The sequence below is a fragment of the Antedon mediterranea genome, chromosome 4 (genome assembly GCF_964355755.1).
Source record: "Antedon mediterranea chromosome 4, ecAntMedi1.1, whole genome shotgun sequence".
Lineage (NCBI taxonomy): Eukaryota > Metazoa > Echinodermata > Crinoidea > Comatulida > Antedonidae > Antedon > Antedon mediterranea.
Genome location: NC_092673.1, coordinates 29,410,909 through 29,436,900, shown reverse-complemented (window position 1 = coordinate 29,436,900; position 25,992 = coordinate 29,410,909). Strand labels below are relative to the sequence as shown.

The following is a 25,992-nucleotide window of genomic DNA, read 5'->3' as shown; positions in this document are numbered from 1 at the left end:
ACACATATGTATAGGCCTATAATATACCTTAATAACCTGTCGGTAAGCGCAATGCTTTAATATTGTGCGTTAACGCCTAACAAATAACCCATGCGGAAACATCAAAGACAATACAAATTAAATGCCTGGTTCGCGCTCTATCAATTTCTAAATACAGGCTGTGCCTAGCATCATTTCATGACTAAACACAGATCTATAATTTGTAGGCGCTATGACAATGAGTCTATTGAAACAATTATTTCAAATTATCACTGATGTGACAAAAGACATACGATGCATGCAACATGAATGACTCAAAGCAAACATATTCAAAACATAATTTGTACTGAAATGCTAAATTTGCAAGAGAACATCAATGGAACTTGACTAAATTTAAGCATGCATGGTACGGTCTGTTCGAATCTGTGTGAACCGACATACAAATACATATTCGTCTTTCTCAAATTTTATCGGGGACTTCCCCTTTTTTTTAAAATTGATTGAAAAGTAATTCGGTGTACACACACGGGACGAATGCCATAGTGACCATTCAAATCACTGTATTTGAACTATAGTGTGAAATGTTTGATTATAGTAGTAGTGTAATTACCTGCTACATGTTCTATTGTGTATTTGTTTTCACGATGACGCCCAGAAAGTAAACATAAGGATGGGTTCACGGCCATATTGCCACAATGCGGGCATACCGTCAATCTTCTAATAGTAACCCACACTCTAATAGTAATCCCCCTTCTAACAACCCACCTTATAAGTCAATCTATAATAATAACCCATTACTCTAATAGTAACCCATAGGGGTTACTATTAGGGTGACAAAAACTATATATCGTTTATGATGTAGCCGTATTTTTAAAATAAGGAGATAATGCATGTTGACCTCGGGAATGGGGAGGATTAAATGTTTTTGAGTTTATAAAAATAAAGTTACAGTTCAACCAAATTTGTTTATTCGTACTGTTTTATTATTTTTTTGCTATGAGTTGCTGACCGGAAAAGTTGGGGGTGGGTTACTATTTTCAGGTGTCACAGGCTCGAATTCGCGCCAGTTTCTGTAGCAGATGGACAACTCATCACTAGTGCACTAGTAAAATGTTATGTCTTACTATAGGAGGATATATTCGGAAATTTCGCTTTTTCCCTCTTCCCGGCTTTTAAATAACGTTTTCTACATACGCACAAATTGGTTTTTTTTTTCTCACAAAGTATACATATAATTATGAGTACTTTGGCTGTTGTTTTTAATTGGGGTTTTTAGGGGAGAGGATCACCAATAGTTGGCTCCGGGTTGCTGGCCATCTTCACACTCGTCTGTACCAGTCTAGAACCAGAAAGTGTTTATAGACAACGTCTCCGCCACACCTAGTACGTTAAACCATGAATTAAAACTAATTCGTCCATGTTTGATTTCTGATAACCCAATATTTCATTATCCAATTGACTGTTTGCACATGTTTATTTTATTATTCTGTTTTCCAGAAGCATGCAAATGCAGTCGTAATGCAAACATATACGAATAACAAAACAAACAAGCTTAATCAAAATACGTTTATTAAATAACAGTTATACATAAGATATGTGTTTTAACTTGACAATATTAAAACATATGTATTTTGATTGAATTTAAAATTTCTAAAATAACGTTACGTCACGTGTTATGAAAAAAAAAAAACAAACACATATTAAAAGCAATACAGTACTATATATAATAATGTAAAAAATCGATAAATCAAACATCTGCAACATGTTTTAATATATTATTATATCCATCACAATGTAAACTAAAAATAGTAATTTGTTATCTATATTATATGAGATAATTTGTAGGTTTTTGTTCGTTTTTACAACACGCGTTAGGGGATCTAGAGCGTGTATCTTGTCCACCAGAACTTATGACCAACATAATTATCTGAAACTCTTATTGAGGGCGTTCTAAATGTTTCCATTTTTGTTTTGTATATTAATGTTTTGCTTTTTTTTAGTAATTGAATGTATCTCTCCATTTCTGGAGGCCTTTTAAATAAATTGAATTGTATGTAAATGTTTTAGTTTAGCTCATCCAAACATCATCGGGATCACTTATTTTTTCACCAAAACATGTCTCTTCAAAATGACTCAACTGTAATAGAAATGTTCTATTTGGGTTGATGATTGGCCGGCATATTTTAAGGTAGTCTCTTGCATCTTTTAAAGGCCAGCCTAAATATTTCATCATAAAAGACAAAGTAATTGTAGAACTCCGACTCACGCCTTGAATACAATGAACCATCACACGACCACCATTTCTCAATGCATCTGCGATAAAATCTGCAGCTTGCGATAAACGTGGTCTTAAATTGGAGGACAGTTCATCCTCGACAGCTATTCGCAGATAAACAAAGTCATCTTGGAATAGGTTTTTCATCTCGGACGTTACATTCACAATATGTGTTATGCCGACATCTTTAAGAATAGTTTTATTCTCGGCATGGTCTTTGTTTCCCTGAAAGAGACAACCTGCAAGAACTACAGAAGGATATGTCGATATCTTTTTACGAGATTCTTTGCTTGTGATTATGTCACTGCTACACAGTGCCGGATATGTACTTTTAAATTTTGAAAATCCTTCTACAAGTATATACACATCACACATTGCACCGATTCTTGACAATAAACCCTGCGTGACATCATCATCATCATCAGATGTTCCAACCTCACCATACAATATCACCATAGTGTATTGTAATAGCTTGCCAAGATCTATATGGCACTCAAAGTCAGTATCAATGGCTGTATGTTTTCTTGCAGTCAGTATATGAGAATTAGAGTAAGACTTGACACTCCTTGTATCAAGTATCAACATGTAATAGGGATCATGTATGTAAGGCTGACTGTACCCAACATTCATAGCATTATACAGCTCATGAATATTCATAAATCCATCTTTACTTTGAATATCAGGTGGGCGTTGAGGAATTAAATATCCATCTGATTTTTTTGGTAGTCTCTTTAAGAATTTTGACTTAGTTTCACTTTCTGGTACATCTTCTGGTTTTGTTTTTTCTGCCATTATGCCTACTGGTATTTTATCTAAAGATGAGTTGGTTACATCTTGATTTGTACTATTCTGAGTTTGTGTAGAGCTGCTGGAAATACAAAAACAAATATTAAAATAGATTGAATCTCTTTAAGAATCTTGACTTAGCTTTACTTTCTAGTGTATCTTCTGATTCTGGTGCATCTTGTTTTGTCTTTTTGCTGTCGTCATTATGCATACTCAAATCCTGATAGTTATCTATCTACCACTGTAACAACAACCTTGTTAACCAACCTCTTCTTACCTTTTGATAGTTGATGTCCTGCAACATACTGATACTACATCTATTCCTTGTCTGCATGAAATGCTTATTCCCATACCATCTTGATTCTTATAAAAGCTGCAAATACCAAATGATTTTATATAAAAAAATATATATGTCAGCTTTCCTAAGTGTGATCTTTTAGTCTAAACGTACTTATTAATAAAATGCCTATACACATACAATAGGCCTAATCATTAACTAGGTCAGGCCTACACAACAGTACTTCAAGAACCACCAGCCGTGCACTAGCACTATATCTGACCAGCACATTTATTGTTAGGCTTACCGTTCATTTGCACAAATGTCAATACAGTACCACAAAGAATGCGTTCTTACCGGTGTACTCACGTTGATACATGTGATTGAGTTGTTTGTAGCCTACTTCACTGTCATGACTTCAGATTATTACTGGCACACATTACATAATGTATGACACTTATATAAACTAATTTGTCTGTCTCTAAATGGCTCAAAATCATTTAAGAGATCCCATTTAAGTTTAGTTGCTAAGGTAAACAGATATTTTAATCGCAATCTAATCTTTGAACTCAGCGTTGAACTTAAGAATGTAAACAAGACCAAATGGAGTATAAGGTATGGGGCGCCATGAACGCCTTATTGTATAATTTACAAGTATTTTAGTTTCATGTTCACTCACATGTCATCTCAAAAGTTGAACAATGACTGATTGTTGAAAAGAGAGCATGTGAACACTAAATAATCACATGACCTTCATAAACAAATTTGGTTATTGTTTTTATTAATAGACTACAATACATACAGAAAGCGTTCCATACTAATAGTTTGAGAAGCCTAGCAACGGAAACACTTGACTGAACATCAAAGCTTTACCACGATTGCTTGCTTTATATTATCGCGATCGATTACAGTTCCTACTTTATGTGTCATCTAAATGCAGATTATTTTACCTTTACTGTAAAACAAGGTTTCAACGTAATAATAGGTAAGTTTTTCTGCAATTATATCACTCCAAGAGGTCTACCCGAACGCCGACTAATTGAGGCGTGTCAATTGTATTAACTTTGTACAGGCGTACTTCAATAGGTGATTACCTCCTAGTTCTTATTTAATTGTAAAATCATAAATCATAGTAGGCCTATTGCATAGTGTTACTATATGTGTTGGAATGTACGGATTCTATGATTTAAACGGGATTTAAACAACTATTTCTGAACCGTACTGTATGTTTAAGTTTAAGTGTTGTTGTCTGTTGTCTTAAGCACGAACTCAAATACAAATCATGGACCAAACCTTCAAATATTGATTGCATTAACTATTGTTCACAGGTTTTATATAGCCTACCTTTGTACACAAATACCTAATTTTACTGAAATACAGTAAGATCTTGTGATTAATTCTTTCTAGGATTCTGAAACAGTAAAAGATGATCATAATGATACATTTCTGGACGAAATGTCTGATAATAGTACACGTCACAAAGTAGTTCAATTCAATGACAACATAGAGATGGACGAACAAGAAGAATCTGTTATGGAACACACAAAGTGTGAAATAGAACATGTTAGTGATCAGGACCAAGACACAGGATCAAAACACCCAGAGGCACGGACTGTGTGGAATAATAATGATATAGACCAAACTGACAGAAGTAAGCAAAATGCGCAGCACATCATAAATAATAACAACCCAGAGCTTAAAGAAGATGAAAAAATAATTTTCGAAACAGTTGATAGTGATAAGGTTGAATATAATGTTATAGATAAGGACTTCATAGAGCAAACTATTGAAGTTGGTGGTGGTAATAGAGACGAAGACGTTAACATAGAAATGGAAGAAAAAGTACATGAAAGCAAGAAAGATCCACTGGAAACTGAAGAAGATCAACAATCAATTAGTAACCAAACAGAGGGTCAGTCTAATGGTCACGGTGGTCAATCACAAGAACAAGATAGCCAAGATGTTGTACTAAATGGCTACGATGACCATAATATGGAGGTGAAAACAATATTAAAAACTACACCAAATGTGACAATTGTTGGTATTGGTGATAACGAACCAGACACGCATAATAATTTGGCAACTATTAGTGATGTAGACCAAAAACAATGTAAAAGTGATGACAAAGAAAAGAAAGTTGACCAAAATAACAAACCGATAGAAGATTTTGATAAAAGCCACCAAAAAAGGCCAAGTAAATTAAAAAACAACGCTTCAGATAATTTAAATGAACAAAGTGCAGCAGAAAAAGAGGAGAATGAAAAATCTAATTTACGTGAACAATACAAAATAGAAAACACCGAACAAAATGACACAACTGACATTTGTCACCCAGTTGATAATTACATCAATTGTGAAGGAAAATCCTTGAAAGAATTGCCAAATGAACAAACAAAAACACAAGAAAATGGACAAACAAAAACAAACGAGAGTGAAGATGATAACGATAGTGGAAATGAAAACGGAGAAAAAGTCGATGAAAATGACGATGACATCGAAGCATTACAGAAACTAATTGAAGACCAACATCTTGCAAAGAGTGACACTCAAGATCTAAGTGAAACAGAACTAAGTAGGTATCGCTTTTATTTCCATAAGTTTAGTTTAATCTCACATATTTTTAGATTTGGAAACTTCTAAATATAACATCTTAAAGATGGATGTAAATTAAATACAACTTTATTATTAAATAATTGCAGACGATCAAGATAACCAATTAGAGAAGCCGTACTATGATAGGGTGCCGTCAATATTTGTCGCCAGGAAATCTAATTTCAAGACAAACAGACCTAGCATCGCACATATTCCATCACCATCTTTAAAATGGAACTCAATTGATGAACGATTATCTACGCGCCAATCGGTTAGACTTCCACCAGCCGTTGTTAAAATGACAACTAAAATGACGTCAGCAAAGTAAGTGGTACATATTACTGTACGTCATCTCGAACTCAGCCAACAAAAGTTGCATACAATCTCGATGTTCTTATATATATACTGATTTGTTCTTTATGTTTTAGAAAGCGTCGTGCTGCCGTTATCAGAAGTGTCAGCCAATACTATGAAGTTAAAAAGCAGGCTAAACTTCTGAGTAAGTTGTATTATTTGTACCGACAGTTAACAAAGCGCTGATTGGCTTATAAACTTGCATTATTAAGCACACTCTACCTACTTAGATCGCCATTCAAAATGTATGGAGAATAGAATAGAAAAGAGAGAGATAGGGTTAGGAAATTCCAATATCTATTTCTATTGCAACTTAATATTACATATTCTAACCATATTTATCAAATAGTTATTGTTGTATATAGTTAGTTATTTACTTTCTTGTGGTTTATCTTACATGGTACCTGAATGCCTATTCGTTCGTCATACATTAGGCATACAATTCGTTTCGTTTCGTTTATTTATTTTTTCCACTCACTTATATATATATATATATATATATATATAATTTACACAACATATATTAAATGTGGGTGGATGGAGGTCACAGTAAGTTCACCGAACTTTAAGTCGTGACCCCCGTATGCCTATAAGTATACTAACATTGTTACAGAGTAGACTAAAATATAAATATATAATAGTGAAATGAATAATTAATATTTGTGACACATAAAAAATGTTTTAATAATTTACCGAAATGTTATTACTTTTTGTACAGGATGGGATGAATGTGCAAATAGTAGGCCGCCACTACCGATTGATTTAGATCTGCCTGGCCCATGGCATTATTCGCCAAGCAATAAACCACTGTATGAAACGAATGCACCCGAGTACAGCTTTGGAATGAGGTTTTATGAAAGAGGTATGTTCCTTTAAGGTAGAGTTAAGTTAAAGTTGATATCTACTTCAAATTAGCTTTCCGTCAGGGAGTTCTCATAGTACTACAAAGTATAGTTACGTCAGAGTATAGGCACATGATTTTCATCAAATGGTGAGCCAGATTCTTATAATGCTAATACTTCGTTCATCCAATGTTGAATTATTCTAATGTAACTGGAGGATTGTACAGTGTACTGTTAGATGTACAATGAACATTCAAGTCACCAAGCAAGTAAGACGAATGACCATTATAATTATTACAGGGCGCCGTTCAGGGCATTGGTGACTTTGTGGACAAACGGCGCCCCGTACTTCGTCATTAATTTTGTAATTCTTAAACCGCCAATTTGCCAGTACCTGACATGACGTCAACTAAACTTTTAAATATAACGACATAATAGTATTATTTAAATAACTTTCTTCCATTGATGTAGGTGGAGGTGCCCGTACTGCGCATGCTAAACCATGGTTCAATAGTAACAGCAACTTTACCACCAAAGTGAATTTTGAAAAAAGAGTAAGTTGGAAATTTTATAACCATTGTTATTAAATCAGAACCATTCACGGATAATTTCTCATTTGTTGAAATAGAATATTTTATAATGGATCATTGCCCACCTGTGTACTCCTGAGCAACAAATAATATAAATAATAGTATTGTATTTATTCAATGTTAGGTAAGACCAATAACTGATCAACTGCACGAAGTATGTAATCGTTTATGCTTGAGTGCCTGAACGTGATTCACGAATGTTGAAATATCTCATCATCAGCAGAAAAATATGATCTCCAATTACCCTTTTGATTAGATGGGTTTGGGGGAGAGGGTTTAATTGTATAATGACACTCATTATGATGACATAATGACACGAATGAACACGTTGACACAAATACGCATGATCAACTTTATTAGCTTAATTTGGGAATATAATATTACGGAGTTCCTCTGATTACTGTTTTTTTACAATTCAATTATTTTGCTTACTTTAAATACTACAAAGAATGTTTGTTTCCTCACAATGTACTATAAAAATATATAGATTAGGTTACAGTTCACTCGTGTATAATTGCTTTATCAACTAGAGGCTACTGTATTAGAGGATGGGCAGCAGGGGCAAGTACAGGGTAGACAGTGTATATCCACTAATGCTTGGTTCCTACCAGAGACGCAACACAAAGACGTAACGCAACGTAAGCGATTTGACCCATCACAAGCGATGGATTATGCGAACTGACGCTTGTCATTGGTGAAAACGCTTGCGTTGCGTTACGTCCTTGCGTTACGTCCTAGTGGGAACCAAGCTTAAGAAAGTGATCATAAAATATATGTTAAGAAAAAGTCATGATATCTAACTCTGGTTCAACACAAGACAAGTGAGTTGACCAATCACAACCGACACGATGATTCATCGCTTGTGATTGGTAAACTTAGGGTGCGCTTCCTTGCGTTGAGTCCAAATGGGAACCATGCTTAAATGGTACTATAGAGATTAACAACAAGTTTAACAAATTCATAGAGTTTATAGCTCTATATCAGTAATGTTATTTAAAAAAAACTAAAATTAATTCATTTCAGTGGCCATCACCTGCACAATACTGCAGTAAACCACTACTGGGAAGGAGAAACCACACACTGCCAGACTTTCCAGTGTACAGTATTGGAGTCAGATCGAAATTTGCTATCAACAAAAAAGGTATATACTACTGTGTATGAATAGAAAGTAACCCCTTTTCGGGGCTAGACTGTTGGGATTATTGGTTTGTTAATAATACAATGGATGACGCTGACGTCATAGATTCCAATATGCTTTCCATTAATGATTCTAAGAAATTTAGGATTTAACTGAAAACAACCTAGTTCTGGATTATCTAACGCCTTCCATATGTAGGCCTATTTATATGTCTGTATAAACAAATGAAATCGCTTTACTGAGGTATACATGGCAGCAGGGGGGGGGGGGGAGAGTGACAGAAAACGAGGGTTTTGAAAATTAATTTGTCGCAAGATCACGTAAACCACTCTCGTCCTTTTTATTTAATATTTTTATTAATGATTTGAGTGAAACATTAAATGAGGAAGGCGACGAGCATAGAATCCAAATAGGAAATCTAAAAATTAATCATTTAGGCTACTCTATGCAGATGACCTTATGTTATTTGGTGATACCGTTTATGGTCTACAATATTATTTAAACAAGTTATCTACCTATTGTACAAGATGGGATGTAACTGTCAATGTTAACAAGAGTAATACTGTGGTGTTTAAGAATGGTGGTAATCTTAACAAATTTGAAAAATGGAATTACAATGGAAATACAGTTGACATTGTCAAATCCTTTAAATATTTAGGAGTTGTTTTCAACTCAAATGGGAATTGGAATAAAGCCAAAGAATACAATTGTCAACAAGCTAATAAGGCTTTGTTCACATTAAAAGGATTGACCCATAGGCGTTTTGGTAACCTCCAAGTTAATATATGGAACCATATATTTGATGTTAAGATTATGCCAATCTTACTTTATGGTAGCGAAATATGGGGTTTAAATGATATATCAGTATTAGGGAAAGTTCATCTAAGATTCTGTAAATACATTCTAGGAATAGGTAATTCTGCACCAAGTGTTGCAGTGAGAGGAGAATGTGGAAGATTTACTATCCAAATTCAAATTATCATTAATATAATTCGTTACTGGCTAAGAGTAATCCAAATGGATAATGACAAATTTATTATACAATGTTATGATTTTCAATATAGAAAAGCTCAAAGAAATGAGCAATGTTGGGCCAATGACGTAAAACAAATACTATGCATAAATGGATTTGGTAACATATGGTACTCACAACAGGTTAATAATATATATACTTTTATTTCAAATTTTAAACAAAGGCTTACAGACATTGAACGACAGAAATTCTACGAAGATACTAGGCTACACTCTAAGCTCCAATATTACAAGCACATTAAATATAATTTTGGAATTGAAGAATATCTAACTAAAGTAACAAATTACAAACATAGACAAATTATGACTAAGATAAGACTAGGAATTTTAGAATTAGAAATTGAAAAAGGAAGATGGAATTGTATAAATAGAAATGAAAGATTATGCAAATTATGTGCTTTACAATCAATTGAAGATGAATATCATTTCACTTTAGTTTGTCCATTTTATTCAGATATTAGAACTAAATATATGTTTTCCTTTTATACAAACAACCCAACTAATCTAAAATATATTTATCTTATGTCTACCACAAATACTGATCTTACTGTTAAACCTGGAAAATATTTATTTTTTTCATTTAAACGTAGAACAGGGGCGGATTGCTATAAAACAGTCTTAACTAATGGTCTTAACTCCCCGATTAAAGCCGGCTTTATCTGATAGACGGTCTTACTAAAGCCACCCCTGTTAGACCATTGCTATAAAACAGTCTTAGATAAGACCGCGTAAAGTAACAAATTGAGGGCGTACTTTGCGCGTAGAATACCAAATAAGGTAATGTTCGTCACGCTTGTTCAATTCACAATCATAACAGTACGTACATTTCTACGCAAGAAAATCTATTCTAGGGCTATATAAGAATAAAATCACCGTTATTATTTGATTTAACACTTAAAACTCGTTCTATTGGTTGTCTTTGACGGTAAATAATACGTAAAAGCAACAAAAAGAGAGGTTTAAGACTGTTTTAAGACTCCTTCGAGTAGGCTTTAATTTTAAAGACCGTTTACAGGTTAGACCGCGGTATAGCAATGGTCTATAATGTAAGACTACTTGCTACGTCACGAATTATAGCCGGCTAAGAGCTAAGACCGGCTATAGACCGCTTATAGCAATCCGCCCCTGAATTTTTAAACGCACTCAACTGATATTTATTTAATATTGTATTACATTGTATATTATTTGGGCCAAAGGCCATATATAATAAATGTTTCTTGGATCTCCAAGAAAGAAGTAGTAAACATGCCGCTCGTTACCCGTAAATTAGTTAGGCCCACCCCCACTCCTGTCTACTCTGCACCATTTCCAACTTAAAGTATGTCTAGCTCTTAATAATTTGGTTTAGTGCTTGTCTGCTGATACGACGAGTTGTGGCCGGTGACCGAATTCATAATTGACCACAAAATGGCAAACAAAAAGACTTCACTTGGACCAAAGGAGTAATTTTCCACACTTTTAAACACACATAATGACCACTGCCGACTGGAAATTGTGATTTGGTTATCAAATACTAGAATAGAAGCCGCATTGCTTATTGTTACCTGTTGTTAAAAATCGATAGAACGTGTTAATAGTAAATTTGCCAACCTATAAAAAAACTGGTCTGCTAAAACCTTTTATTTTTACGAGTAATTCATAATAAAATTAGAGAGCGGGTCAAGCAAATCATAGTTTCTATTGACTATGTCAAATCTAGCCTGCCGTATCGTGTCTGTGACGGCATCATTAGTCCCACATGTGCTACGGTACTTACTTGAGATTTAAATGTTATCAGACAAGATACTATATGCTGTGTATTGTCACTAGACATCATACCGCACCAGAATAAGTCTTTCAGTTAATAAATTAATATACAAAAATTGTTTTATACATATCATAATTGATTATGCTAGTCCAAATTAATTTCCGAATATTGTCTACTTAAATGTCTTATTTTAAGCTCTGTCTACACTATCAAACTAATTTGACAAACAAGTGTGATATGCTCAAACATGGTAGTGATATACCCAAATATGGTAGTGATATTACATCATGTCCATATATGGGCACATCACATTTGTCACAAAAGGTTTGATAGTGTAGACAGAGCCTTAGTGTTTCTTTAAGATGCTTTAAATTGTACGCCCCTGTGATAATGTGATAATGTTTATTTTAGGATCTGAATCCGAGCCATCGCCAAATGAATATTACCCAGACAAATCCCATTCATTACCAAATGCTCCTGCATACAGCTTTGGGTCTAGACATTTGGGTACATGCATATCTATCGGTGATACTGATCGTAAGTATATTCTAATTATTATCAATATTATTCTGATTTCTTTATTACTTGCTTACAAAATAAAATAAAGTAGATTTCTTCATATAATATGTTCTAGATTTCCTGTAAGGCTTGTCACAATTGGACGCAACGCAAGAATGTAAGTGCGCCACAAGTAATGTTGACCAATCACGACGCGATGGATCTTCCAAACTGTTGCGTGTGATTGGTCAACTCATTTGCGTGTGCGTCGTGTCTACGTCATAGCGTTGCGTCCGAAGATCATAACTAAACTATTTTTAATTACGGATACATTAATATTAATGTTGTGTGTTGTGTTTCAGCAAACAACCCAGGTCCTGCTAACTACAGTCCACGAATACAGCATATGAAGCCTCATCGCCCATCTTTTACGATTAAAGGTATACGAATTCCGAAAAGTCATATGCTAGGACCTCATGCAACGCTTTGAGAAAACAGTGATCACCATGGTTCCACGAAGAGGGTTTAAATCTCATCGACTCAGTCCTGAATAGTATTAGTATTGTACAGATTTGTTTCAACTTGGCGAATTTGTTTGCGCGAATCAAAAGCGTCACCTTATACGCATGCGTAGAGAGGGATTTGGAAGATGGAAACATGAATACGCATGATGCATATAAGCTGACATTTTTTATTCACGCGAACAAATTCGTCTAGTGGAAAATATGCTTAAACCTTGGTTTCCACTAAAGGCAAATCAATTCGTATAAAATTTAACTTCTGATATATTAAAAAAATTTAAATATAAACATTATCCGTACTGATCGGGGAAGTAACAATTACAATGTCCTAAAAGTAGACGTAGAAATGACGTCTGATAAATAACGCTATACCACCACCCTACCAATATATATACCTACTCTGGTCCTGGAAACTACAAAGGTCCCTCAGATGTGAATGAACTCTTTTTACAAAACACTATAAATGAAACAAATCTATTTAAAAAAAAAAAATTACACGTCGATGAAAGCTAAACAAAATTAAAGTGTCAACTAAATTTAACGTTAAATGCCCTTGCACCGACCTGTTTAAAGGTCATGTCAAATATTTTAGGCAGATGTTGGTCATTGACGGCGGCTCCTATTCATGAATCCAAATTGAAAGAACCACTTATAGGATAAATAATATTCTATAAAACCCGATGGTCAATACGGTCATTTATCAGTCTCTTTCGAGAAAGTAAAACGTTTTGAAAATTAAAGGTGCGTGATAAAAGTATCGTGATATTCTTGGGCACATTGGATGCACACGGGTGGTATAGTTTGTATTTATTCTTGGTAGTGACGTAAACAGTTACGTGCGCGTGTAAACACTGATATGTATTGCTGATGCTGACATGTAGCATTATACAATTCTTGAATGCAAGTTTTAGATATGATGGTTTTTGAATGCTGTAAATTAATAAACCAAAAATAAAATCTTACTATTGAATGTTCTTAAACTTTGCTACTTAGCTAAGAAGCACAAATGCATTGTTTCAGCCCTTAGCTATCAATTTAAAAGAAATATTAAAAGACAAAAAGTATTTAAAAATAAAGATGTATTATGTATGATTTATGTCATTCATGATTTTTATTCTACATTTCTTCGTTATTTTGCTATCAATTTGTAGAAAATAGATCCCATATGAAAAGATCATCTTCTAGGGGTCACGACATTTCAAGAAAACCCCAAGTGATGATAATGATGATGAGTAAAATAGGAGGTAACAAGTGACATTGTTAATAGAAAACTCATTGTCACATTTCACTTACATTTTATAAGATGACAAATACTTGTTAGCTATCATTTGTAACTCACAGCTCATTTGTACAACTTTAAGTTCGTATTTACATATTGGACCAATACCAAGTGTTAAGGTAAGTTGACTGCTATAGGAACTACTTTCATATATTTGTTTAGGGTTAAACTAAATTTAGGCCTTTTAATCCTGATAATATCAATTGTTAGTTTTCAAATGACTTGGTAGAAAATTTTAATAAGTCTAATTCGGATTTTAATGAACGTGAATAAGTTTTCTTCAACAAGTATTAAACATAACAGTAACAATAAATTACTGGAAATAGGCTTAAAGTCTTTAATTGAACCAAAAGGATGTCACTTCACAAATAAAACCAACACAATGGAAAGAAACTAAAAACAATATTTGCTCAGGTTCATCCTTTTTTGGCTCTCAACTTTTGTTTTTCCCACGAGTACATGTTTCAGATTATTGATTACTATTGAACTATTACAGCCTATAACATATCACGTCACTAGTATTTCCATTTTGTATCATTAATCGATTATTCATGCTATACAGTAGTCTGCATGGGTTTTGAAATTTATGAAGCGTTACACAGATGGTGTCTTCTTCAGACATATATTTTTAATCAATGTCCAAATGGAAGAGGAGTAACTATTTACCTCTTTTCCCAGTATATTTTAATTGATTGATCACTTTATTTCAGAATAAAAATTCCTTATATACAACAAACAATACAAAACAGAAAATCACACTAAAATAGGATTTTCACCCATTTAGTGAAGAGATTTGAAGATTGTAACAGATAATTCGTAGCACACCAAACAAGATCCTTTTCACTATTCAAAACCATAGATTTGTTCAAAGACCTACTAGGTTCAATTTACAAGGAAATAAAGGTACCTAAAGAGTTCTAAAAATAAATTGGTTTCATACACACAACACAAATGTAACAGTATTTTTAACTGTATAATATAACACAACATTAAATTCTCTGGGATGTCACAATACGCATGTTTAATCTGAATACGACAGGTAAGCCTGGTCAAGATGATGTGGTGGAGAAGTGTAAGTGTAGTTTTATTGATTATTGTCGATCAGAGCAACTCACAGACAGCCAACACAGATTTTGCAACAACGCAGCAGACAGAGACAGACATGAGTGGCTTCACAACCATATCGCCTGCACACTTTGAACCGGCAACCGCACCACGCAGTTGCAGAGTGGCTGACTTCAAAGTTCAGCAAAACTTCAACATTCAACAGGTACTGTTTGCGGCTTTCTTGTGCTGTTATTTCTATAGTACCATACTAGTTATTGGTAAATATCCTAACTAAAGTACCCTACAAGTTATTGGTAGGCATATGTCCTTAACAAATGTCCCTACATTGGTATGTCCTAAGTTTTTAAAAATAAATGGGAAAGTTTATGTTGGTCTATATCTGGTTGATTTTATTCTACTCAAGATTTTGTCTTGGGTAGTAGAATGTAGTTCTAACAAAATATCTCTTTAGATCACTACCACTATAGCATAAACTAATACAATAGGATAGGATCTTTCATAAAGAATCAACTACACTATCAATATGCATATTTTGCAGAGGCAAAACATAGGGGTCTATGTTTATTCAAATGACCAGACTATCAAGAGTTTGTCAGTATTGTCTGTCATGTGACATGTCAGGTGACAGTCACAATAGAAGATTATCGACATGGCGCTTCATCACAATAAATGTTGACACATAATTACAACACCTGATTTCTATTATCAACCGATTAATCGATATTTGTACCTTCTTTCGTTTATAGTATAAAGGAATATGGTATGATATAGCAAATGTACGAAGAGAGGGGTTACCCCAAAAACAAGTGTCGAATTACACGTGGGATAGGAATGATGGACTGTATATGCAAAGTGATGGACTTAATATGTAAGTCTACTATTCACAAAAAGTAAAATGGTACAGTATATTTTAAAATATACATAAAAAAAAACAACTATTTATATATAGATATGTATATATTGAGCAAAATTATAAATAGTAAATGAAGTGTTCGGTTCAAATAATTGTTACCGTCTAAACTTCTCGATATAGTAAAGTAAAGCGAACATTATATTTGTTAAGGAAGAAACGCAACTACAGTCTGTAGAGCACCGTTAGTTACAGTTGAGTTTCGTTTTTTCTGAACTCGACATATAGATAGTGAACTATATAGATATAATCGAGTTTTTGACTGTACATTTAAATTAAATTTTTAAATTGCTTCTTGAAGATCTAGAAGGTTACCTAAGATATAGGCTAACATTGATTTATCAAATTTAAAAGTAATGGGGAATGTTTTAAACAAAAGATGATAGCACAAGGAATACTTACTGATCCCAGTAGAAGAGAAGGAAAGTTCCGCGTAAACATTGGAGTTGCCGGCCTGGATCAAGTCGAAGCAACGTCAGGTAAATGCCTCATTTTAAAATTTATAAATATTGTAGGGGAGTAGCAATGAAACATAAAGTATATTGAAACTTTTTTTGTAATGTTGTTTTAAAAGAAATGCTACAATGATAGAGTATGATAGATTACAGAAAAAGAGAATATCATTGTTTACTCCGAACTGAGATACTTTTAAGTTTCTTTAGATCCTTGTACGGATAGAGACAATAAACATATATGCAGTTTCATCTCGTCTCATTACTACAACCTTTCTTCTACTCTACACTGTAATACATTCAAGCTGTTAGGCTGAATGGCGTTAGCTTCCAAACTTGAAAACAATAGTGTGCAGTAATTAAAAATATATATATAATTTTTTTTAGATGATTATTGGGTGATTGAGACTGATTACAAATCATACGCAATAGTCTACAGTTGCCAGCTTTATCTAGCTGACGGAACGTGTTCATACAACCACACCTCTGTCTGGATGTTGTCCCGAACCTTAACAGTACAACCAGCTGTGTACACAAGAATGGTGAAACTTTTGGAAAATCTGTGTATTTCAGAAGACAGAATCATTCGAACGCTACAAAGTATAATAAACTTAAGCGTGGTTCCCACTAGCGACTCAATGCAACGCAGTGACGTATTGGCGCAAAGTGCTGTATTGCGTAATCACAAGTGGGAACCAACGACGCAACCGTGCTACAAACATAGCAGGTTTGATTTCAAGAAGGAGGGAGTAGGGGCGCAAACGCAATCATTGGAAGGGCATTTCCTTACGTTGCGTAGGTTGCGTCGTTAGTGGGAACGAAGCTTTAGGGATCATGTCTACATATTCTACTACAGTTACCCATTGATTTTAATAGAAATTTATTAAGTTAGAAGAGTACTTAACATCAGCGTCCTTGTTGCAAAATGTAGATATAAAACTAAGGGACCATGTAAAAATGATTCTAATACAGTTTATTATATTACAGATTGCAATGAGACCATTTCTGTGAACGTGGATGTGTCAGAACCAGAAGAATGCATTGTAACCAATGTTTCTCTACAAACAGATATCGACTTCAGAAAAGTAATTGAAATTTACAGTTATGTAAAATTAACGAATTCGAAACAAGCAATCAGGAGTTGATAGTTAAATTGTGATTAATGAACAGTTGATGAGTGAATATGAATGTTCGAACCTTTTAATTAAAGTGTGAAATTAGTGAATGGAGTGATTATAGAACGGCAGGAAAACTAAAATGATCAAGTAATTAATGAATCAATATTCTTTATGTAATATCATTACAACATTACACATTATTTAGTATATGGGAACGTGGTATGAAATAGCAAAGAAACAAACCAGCGTCGATTACGAAGTGCCAGATTCTACGACCACTATCCTAACGATGACGGAGAATGACACTATTGCGATGCAACTAGACCTTTTCAGAGTGTAAGAGTAATTACGTTACGTTACGTTTTTCATAAAGTTATACTTTGTTTTCTACATCCCAATTCTTCTTCACTATATTGTCAATCACTGTTCCCTGTTTCCTTAAGCGTGGTTCCCACTGGAGACACAACGTGACGCAACGCAGCGACGTTTTGACGCAAAGTGCTGTATTGCGTATTCAAAAGTGGGAACCGACGACGCAACAATGCTGCAAATATCGCATATTTGATTTCACGCAGGCGGGGGCAAACACAATCATTTTGTTACGTTGCGTTGGTTGCGTTACGTTGCGTCACTTGTGGGAACCACGCTTTACGATGGACAGTCACTCCCCTTCTTTGTTGCATCTTCTCTTTGGAACGAATTTCCTCCTTTTGTAAAACTTTCACCCACTTTTGACTCATAAAAAAAATCCTTTTTGGTGGATGAAAGCTATAGGCTATAAATGTTTGATTATTATTATTGATGATGATGATTATTATTATATGTCGTGTTGTATATATCAGAGCCAACAAATGCGTAGACATACGTGTAAAGGGAGTTGCAACGACCAATGGTGGTGCGCAGTGGACCGTGACGTTTGATCCTATTGGGGACGGTGAACGTAAAATTGGTAGGTTCTCATTAATTGTTATCAAACATAATCGATTGAAATAAAAAATGCCGTAATTAGGATTATTACATAATGTTATACATTCATAATAATAATTAAATGTAATAACTATTACATTTCTATTAATGTTTATAAAAGCTATATATCAATTCAATTAAAATAATTACATCATTTAAATATGATCAAGATTAAAAACTAATAATGCAAATAGGTGTCGAGACGAAAAGTCATTCTGCGTACACATTTATAAAGACATGCCCTGAATGGCTGTGTGAAATTAATTGGCTGCGTATGTGATGCGTCGTCATGACAACTAAGACTGCATTTTATGATTCATTTGCAGCCCCTTATTGGATAGTCGAAACAGACTATGACAACTACGCACTGATTTACGGTTGCAATGCAGATAGCCACGGAGCATGCTCACATCGTGAAAACATCGTTTACGTAATGAGTCGCCAGCCTACATTGTCCAAGGCCCACATGGAACAAATTGACCAACTTCTACCTTCTCTTTGTATAAAGAAAGACGATATTATCTTAACAAATCAAGGTAAAACATAGGGCCAGGCCATCATCTCCCAGTAAAAGAAACATTTATTCATTATAATGTGTCTGGCCTACAATATTTAAATTTCTTGACACTGTATGAATGCATACAGCAATATGGATATACTAAGTCAGTGTTTCGCAATAAAGCTTGGTTCCCACTGGAACGTAAACGCAAGGACGTAAGCGCAACGCAAGCGTTTTAACCAATGACAAGCGAAGTTATAGACAGTTAGCAATCACAAGCGAATAAGCCATCGCTTGTGATTGGTCAATTCACTTGCGTTGAGTTACGTCCTTGCGTTGCGTCGCTAGTGGGAACCACGCTAAAGCTTGGTTCCCACTAGAACGTAACGCAAGGACGTAAACGCAACGCAAGCGTTTTAACCAATGACAAGCGAAGTTATAGACAGTTAGCAATCACAAGCGAATAAGCCATCGCTTGTGATTGGTCAATTCACTTGCGTTGCGTTACGTCCTTGCGTTGCGTCGCTAGTGGGAACCACGCTTTAAGCTGGGTTCCCACGCAACGCAAGGACACAAGTGAATTTAAAGCAATTTGGCGTCCTACGTTGCGACCAAGTGGGAACCAAGCTTAAAGGCCAATTTAACAGACGAGCGGTAACGGTAAGCGGAAAACCGCGTAGCTAGTCTCACGTAGAATCTGTATCTATCCTGAGCGGAAACCGCCCGTCCGCGTTGCGTGTAAATGGTCATAAGGAATAACATAGACTCTGTATTCTAAAAGAGAGGCAACGCCCTATGCATGTACAGTATTGGAATATATACATTTGGAGGACAATTTTATTTTAGTTTAAACAACTTTATAGAATGTTGTGTCTAATATAATAGTTCTGTACAACTAGAGCTAGCTTACATTATTTGAATTTACTTATAAATGATAATTTACTTAAAATAAACATTGGTGTCATTATTTTTTCAGAGGAATGTCGTGGATTAAACATGAGTAAGTAGTTTTGATTTTGTTTCAGTTGTTGTTGTTTTATTTAATGCAATGTAATGTTAAAACATAATCTAGCAATGTTCACAGTGTGTCTCAGAAAATTGTGTTATTACATGTATATTATATATTTTTTTAATTGTTGATACTTTAAAAAAAAATGTATATTTACTTTTGGTTTTACATTCCGATTTCAGCGGTTGACTTAACAGTTTTTAACACCTTGTCACAAAGCGCTGGATTTTCGTTGTTATTTTTAGATTTCTCCATTTTTTTCTGTTCATTTATTTATTATTGATTCATTAAACACCGACAAAGCCCGTTTTATTTCCTCCCAAAATAAAAATACCTTAAGATTAAAAGTGCGTTAGAGGTACAGATATAAGTATTTCAGTATTTGATTTCTTTTTGTGCTTGCTCTAATATTACTGGCTGACTGAACATCGCGACGGTTTTATTTCGCTTCCTTTAATATCTGCGATACATCCGATCGATCTACCGAGTTACATGGTCAGGGCTCTTAAATTATCGTGATTGCGATGTTATTGTTAGTTAGATCAACCCTAGCTTAAGTAACATTTTGTCAAATGAAATGGTGGGTCACATGAACCTGGGCCTATAGGTGCCGTGACGTTTATTTGAGTTCATTATAATGTGTTTTTTTATACTTTTTATGTCAGACGACTGTCAATTAGTAATTTTGGATACACATTTATTTACATTATTTTCATTTAAGCTTGGTTCTCACTAGAACGTAACGCAAGGACGTAAACGCCACGCAAGCGTTTTAACCAATCACAAGCGAAGTTATAGACAGTTAGCAATCACAAGCGAATAAGCCATCGCTTGTGATTGGTCAATTCACTTGCGTTGCGTTACGTCTTTGTGTTGCGTCGCTAGTGGGAACCACGCTTTAGTGATGGGTTTACGGACATTACAAGATGAACATTGCGTAAGGATTGCGTAAAACTGACGTTTACTGATGCGTGACAGCTAAATATTGTAAAGGCCAGCTTAGTATTAATATTATCTCTATGGTGAAGGCTTAACTTAGGCGAGCGTCACGCACTTGCAAAGTTGGGTTCTGACGACGACGTCGCACGCAACGCAAGTAATTTGACCAATCACTACGCAATGGATCATCCGAAATGTTGCTTGTGATTGGCCAACTTGCGTTATTGTGTCCTTATACCGTTCTGTTTCGTAAACTCATTAATTGTTTGTCTCAACCTCTTGCAATACATCCTTGTTTGCTTCTCATGACGTGTACAGGGCGTAACACCAAACTTCAAAAGACGTTATTACGATTCAGTACACTTACACTATGCAGTCATTTTACAGGTGATAAAATCTATTCATCTAAATTTGATCAGGTATAGTAATAAATACAAATTAAATGATATAGTCGGCTGTCTCACGTAATATAAATATTATCTTTTGTGCCAGTCAATTTCGTGCATAGTGAGCACTTTTAAAAGATCTACAATCAGCTTTTCATTGATATTGTTTACACACGCGGCTTTCTGTATTGGGTAGAAAAGTTTTGCGTATGTGTATTGGTTTTCGGCCTACGGTGATCATTCTCCGTGTTCTAATTAACTCAAGTGCATACCGATTATGTTACATATTAATATACTATAAAGCATAATGTATTAACACTTCTTCATAAAAGAAGCCGGTACAACGTATACAATACTACATACTTAATATAGGAGACACCAACATACTCAATGCTTGCAATACGGGCCTCCTAACATTGTTAAAACCAAATTCTTCTCAATAAACGTACCTAAGTGAAAAGTTCACTTGACACCGACTTCGCTTTTACCCACTTAAGCTTGGTTCCCACTAGAACGTAACGCAAGGACGTAAACGCAACGCAAGCGTTTTAACCAATGACAAGCGAAGTTATAGACAGTTAGCAATCACAAGCGAATAAGCCATCGCTTGTGATTGGTCAATTCACTTGCGTTGCGTTACGTCCTTGCGTTGCGTCGCTGGGAACCAAGCATTAAGCGTGGTTTCCACTAGAGACACAAGGCAAGCAGGTACGCGCAAAGCAAGCAAGTTGACCAATGACAAGCCATTGTTCGAATAATCCGTCGCTTGTGATTGGTCAAATCACTTACGTTGCGTTACGTATTTGCGTTGCGTCGCTAGAGGGAACTAAAGCTTGGTTCCCACTAGAACGTAACGCAAGGACGTAAACGCAACGCAAGCGTTTTAACCAATGAAAAGCGAAGTTATAGACAGTTAGCAATCACAAGCGAATAAGCCATCGCTTGTGATTGGTCAATTCACTTTCGTTGCGTTACGTATTTGCGTTGCGTCGCTAGTGGGAACTAAGCTGTAGAGACGCAACGCATGGATGTACGCACAACAACGCAAGTAATTTGACCAGTCACAAGTGAAGGATTATCCGAACTGTCGCTTGTTATTGGTCAACTCGCTTGTGTTGAACTTATGTTCTTGAGTTGCGTCTCTGGGAGAACCAAGCTTTCAGAACGCGGTAAATACGAAGATATTAGTATAGGCCTACGAGTGTGTGAGTTTTACACCACCACCATCAACCGCAACTGTTGCGAAGTTCGCCCAAATCACATTCGTTTGTGATTTTGTATCAATGTTTTAAGTCAAATTATCAATAATCAACGTAAATCAATTGTTAAAAATGTTTATGTGCATCGTGTGATCACGTTATTCGCGTATGTTTCACGCATAGGCCTAATATTATCGCAAATTTATAATTTATCTACATTATGTACATGTTATATTTATATATATATTTTAAACCGTAGTTGGAGCGGAGAAGGGTTTGACTGTACCGGGTTTTAGCCACGTTCCCAAGGCCCTTCCTAGCCTTCACTTAACCCCTAGGAAATGTAATCCAGAGAGGGAAGCATACGGCTGTTGCACGTTCATCGATGCACCTGCTGTGGGGCCTAACGAACAAGGGTGTCCAAGTACGTATAATTATCGAATATTATTTTAGTCATTTATTCTTTAGGAAATTTAAAGATGTATTGTCCCTTGAAACACAAAAAATGAAAAAAAAATATTCTAAATTCAAATTAGCCATATCAAAGTAATATTAAAGTTATTCACTTTAAGTCGAAAAATTGAGCCAAAAACAACAAGTTTACGTAATTAACAGGTAAATTAATTAGATTACATTTCGTCTGGGAAATCGTCGCAAGCGAAAGTAAACAAAGATTTCAAACCATGAGTATGCATTATATATGATGCTAATAAGGATTGTTTACAACTCGTCACGGTTGAGAAGGTGTTTTCACACAGATCGCGAAGAAGTTTTATGATTATGCATACAGAGTAGCCAAACAAGCGCGTTGCATTATGAGATATGTTTTGATTGAAAACTTTGACTGGAAGTCAAAGTTATTTTTTGAACAAAAAAACATCTGTATTTCGGTTAAATTATTTTTTTTTTCGACTAATTTTTGGTGAAAGTTAATAACTATTATGATACTTCAAAATAACCCCCTTTTTTTCAAAATTTCAAAAAAAAAAATGTTTTTGAAATTAGTCAAAGGGACAATACATCTTTAAAAGTTGATATGCGTTTATCTTTAGAATTTTCTCTTTTGGGTTGCCTGGCACATGTATTTTGTTGCTGGGAGTTTTCAGTTTAATCATCTATATTATTTTTGTGTGTACTTGTTTAAGCTTGGTTCCCACTAGAGATGCAACACAAGGACGTATGCGCAACGCAAGCGAGTTGACCAATGACAAGCGACAGTTCGAATGATCCATCGCTTGTGATTGGTCAAATCACTTACGTTGCGTTACGCCGCTAGTGGGAAGCAAGCTTTATTCTACAAGAGAGGTTCTGGTAATAGAGAGTTAACGCATGCCATGTCATTTAATGTGACATTTTTTAGAGTATTGAGTAAATTTACTATAAATTTAGATTTTCAAGAAATCAAATCAGCCGTGAACACAGTCAATCAAAAACGAGGAAAATGTTGGAAAGATAGGCAGACGGCAACCGTAGATGGCGCAATATCATACCTAACCTGTAACTATGATGGCAGTTATACCGAGGTAAGTACCTCTATGATTTGCATTTCCAAAAATTGTAAAAATGTTATATAATATTTGTATTACACCACAATCATTTTGAAAATAACATTTTTTTCTTTGCGGAGTGGACCTAACACAACAAATTTCATTAAGCTCTGTCAACACTATCAAACTTTATGTGACAAAAAATGTTTTGTGACCATATATGAACATGATGATGTTATATCACTACCATAATTGGGGGTCATGTTCATATATTGAGCACATCATATTTTTTTGTCACATACAGTTTGATAGTGTAGAGTACAGAGCTAAAACTGTTTTCTGTTTTGGTAGGTACAATGTGATAAATCGATGGGAGCATGTTGGTGCGTTGACAAGAAGAATGGTCAGAGAAAACTCGGTAGTGTAAGTACAGCTAACATGGAAAAGCCAGACTGCAGTAAGTGAAGTTACGTAAGCTTAGTCATTCACGTTGCGCCTACGTGGGAATCAAACTTTAAAGTTATAAGAAGCCGTAAAGTTTTACAACTTTTCTGCTTACACATTATTAATTAAAATTATAGACTTTATGGCACACAATTCGGAAAATCAAGCACTAAAGTATGATTATTTTGTATATCTTTTCTTGGTTCACAAACATTAGAAAAATATTTAAATAACTAACTAAAATCATTGTCTATATTTGAAGGGTTGTCTAACTGCCAGCGACATCGAAAAAGGATCGACGGCTATCAATCAAGACGAAATATGAAAAAGAAATCTTTCTATCGACCAGTATGCGAGAAAAACGGAAAATATTCGGCCATCCAATGTTTTAACAGCTGGAGATACTGTTGGTGCGTTGACGAACACACGGGCAAGAAGGTCCAAGGGTCATTAGCCCAGGGAATGTTGCCGGTTTGCGATAATAGGCGTGGTGAGTGATTATTAAAACATACAAGTCAGTCATGGTGTTGTTGGTGGTGGTGGTGATGATGGTGGAGGTGGGTGTGGTGGTGTTGTTGTTGTTGTTGGTAGTTTTGGTGTTGTTGGTATTGTTGTTGTTGTTGGTGGTGGTGATAACGGTCATGATGGTTGTGGTTACGATTTTCGAACTATATACTGTAATAAAGTTCTGTAATTCTTTTTACCACAGAATCATTGAATAACAGATTGGAAAGCGGAAAGCCAGGATTGGTCTAGTCTTCCTCAACCACCGATGTCTGCCTAATAGTTGACCAGGGATAATTAGTTATCTTATTATTATAATTAGCATTATTATAATTAGTATATAAATTCCTATAAATGATATAAACTCAAATAGATTAGCTTCCTTTAAGCATAACTTAGGAAGAAAACTATATTATTATTATTTAGCCTGTAGTACCGTAGTAATTTTACATCTTTTGTATAACAGTGAAGATAATAAAAGGCCTATTAAAACATACCGTTTTAACAACAGCACTTTAAAGAACGATACGCACATAAATATTAATATTTGAAGCAAATAAGACGGAAACAGTTGATGTAATTATGTTCTTCTTCTTTTTTTGTCTTTTTGATTTTCACATCTTTTATACACCCTAAATATAAAACATATTTAAACAAAAGCAATATATGTTCTTCTAACTTATTTGTTCTCATTTTGCTTCGGAAATTTCAACAGTGTTGCTTATAAACAAAAAGTGAAATAGAATTGATATTGTATGATTGATATTGTTCTGAGAGATGATCTATCATAACTTATAACGAATAATAATGAATAATCTAAAAGCAAATGGTAATCAATCAATTCGTTATTAGTTTTGTATTGCAGAAATAAAATATCACGGCCTATCAAAACTAGTTGTGTTTTTACTAAATAAGTGATACTCATAAGTAAATGATTTTTTGCCAAAACGCAGATATTTCTGAGGAATCTGAATTTACGATGGCCTACAACGATAATTGATTTTAAATAAACCGCCCTCATAATTTACATGACATTTACTACAATTCTTTATTGATTTTACAAAATGAAAATTGTTGAAAAAACAGACAGAATTTGGTCGT

General features: G+C 34.7%; 4 protein-coding genes across 7 annotated transcripts; 3 read left to right on the top strand and 1 right to left on the bottom strand.

The window, feature by feature from the left end:
• Window positions 1-1,664: 1,664 nt before the first annotated feature.
• On the bottom strand, window positions 1,665-3,879 carry LOC140046267 (serine/threonine/tyrosine-interacting-like protein 1). Of its 3 annotated transcripts, none has more exons than XM_072090843.1 (3): window positions 3,625-3,879; window positions 3,318-3,413; window positions 1,665-3,122 (listed from the first exon to the last, which is right to left on the bottom strand). In XM_072090843.1, exons 2-3 carry the CDS (start codon window positions 3,389-3,391, stop codon window positions 2,048-2,050), a joined length of 1,149 nt encoding a protein of 382 aa, XP_071946944.1. In that variant the 5' UTR covers window positions 3,392-3,413; window positions 3,625-3,879; the 3' UTR covers window positions 1,665-2,047. The 3 variants fall into 3 exon arrangements, with proteins under 3 accessions (XP_071946944.1, XP_071946947.1, XP_071946946.1); XM_072090846.1 differs by having other exon boundaries at window positions 1,665-3,119; XM_072090845.1 differs by having other exon boundaries at window positions 3,675-3,879.
• A 940-nt stretch (window positions 3,880-4,819) lies between these two features.
• On the top strand, window positions 4,820-13,707 carry LOC140046266 (uncharacterized). The gene is made up of 8 exons (XM_072090842.1): window positions 4,820-5,889; window positions 6,017-6,233; window positions 6,338-6,408; window positions 6,982-7,125; window positions 7,577-7,659; window positions 8,719-8,836; window positions 12,024-12,149; window positions 12,473-13,707. Exons 1-8 carry the CDS (start codon window positions 4,827-4,829, stop codon window positions 12,598-12,600), a joined length of 1,950 nt encoding a protein of 649 aa, XP_071946943.1. The 5' UTR covers window positions 4,820-4,826; the 3' UTR covers window positions 12,601-13,707.
• A 1,257-nt stretch (window positions 13,708-14,964) lies between these two features.
• Window positions 14,965-17,485, top strand: LOC140047759 (retinol-binding protein 4-like). The gene is made up of 5 exons (XM_072092795.1): window positions 14,965-15,180; window positions 15,725-15,846; window positions 16,243-16,367; window positions 16,728-16,940; window positions 17,328-17,485. The coding sequence occupies exons 1-5, from the start codon at window positions 14,965-14,967 to the stop codon at window positions 17,483-17,485; spliced, it is 834 nt and encodes a 277-aa protein (XP_071948896.1).
• A 243-nt stretch (window positions 17,486-17,728) lies between these two features.
• On the top strand, window positions 17,729-25,499 carry LOC140046265 (equistatin-like). Of its 2 annotated transcripts, XM_072090840.1 has the most exons (10): window positions 17,729-17,794; window positions 18,301-18,407; window positions 18,751-18,960; window positions 19,900-19,923; window positions 21,190-21,258; window positions 22,716-22,880; window positions 23,846-23,979; window positions 24,295-24,400; window positions 24,650-24,877; window positions 25,097-25,499. In XM_072090840.1, the coding sequence occupies exons 1-10, from the start codon at window positions 17,748-17,750 to the stop codon at window positions 25,141-25,143; spliced, it is 1,137 nt and encodes a 378-aa protein (XP_071946941.1). In that variant the 5' UTR covers window positions 17,729-17,747; the 3' UTR covers window positions 25,144-25,499. The 2 variants fall into 2 exon arrangements, with proteins under 2 accessions (XP_071946941.1, XP_071946942.1); XM_072090841.1 differs by lacking the exon at window positions 21,190-21,258.
• The last annotated feature ends 493 nt before the right edge of the window (window positions 25,500-25,992 follow it).

Coding starts and splice junctions, on each gene's coding strand:
- LOC140046267 (XM_072090843.1), bottom strand. CDS start 3,391: ATGGGAATAAGCATTTCATGCAGACAAGGAATAGATGTAGTATCAGTA. Junction 3,123..3,317: donor AGGACATCAACTATCAAAAG/GTAAGAAGAGGT, acceptor TTGTATTTCCAG/CAGCTCTACACAAACTCAGA.
- LOC140046266 (XM_072090842.1), top strand. CDS start 4,827: ATGGACGAACAAGAAGAATCTGTTATGGAACACACAAAGTGTGAAATA. Junction 5,890..6,016: donor TCTAAGTGAAACAGAACTAA/GTAGGTATCGCT, acceptor AAATAATTGCAG/ACGATCAAGATAACCAATTA. Junction 6,409..6,981: donor AAAGCAGGCTAAACTTCTGA/GTAAGTTGTATT, acceptor CTTTTTGTACAG/GATGGGATGAATGTGCAAAT.
- LOC140047759 (XM_072092795.1), top strand. CDS start 14,965: ATGATGTGGTGGAGAAGTGTAAGTGTAGTTTTATTGATTATTGTCGAT. Junction 15,847..16,242: donor CAAAGTGATGGACTTAATAT/GTAAGTCTACTA, acceptor CAAATTTAAAAG/TAATGGGGAATGTTTTAAAC. Junction 16,941..17,327: donor AATCATTCGAACGCTACAAA/GTATAATAAACT, acceptor ATTATATTACAG/ATTGCAATGAGACCATTTCT.
- LOC140046265 (XM_072090840.1), top strand. CDS start 17,748: ATGACGGAGAATGACACTATTGCGATGCAACTAGACCTTTTCAGAGT. Junction 19,924..21,189: donor ATGTCGTGGATTAAACATGA/GTAAGTAGTTTT, acceptor TGACGTGTACAG/GGCGTAACACCAAACTTCAA. Junction 24,401..24,649: donor CATGGAAAAGCCAGACTGCA/GTAAGTGAAGTT, acceptor CTATATTTGAAG/GGTTGTCTAACTGCCAGCGA.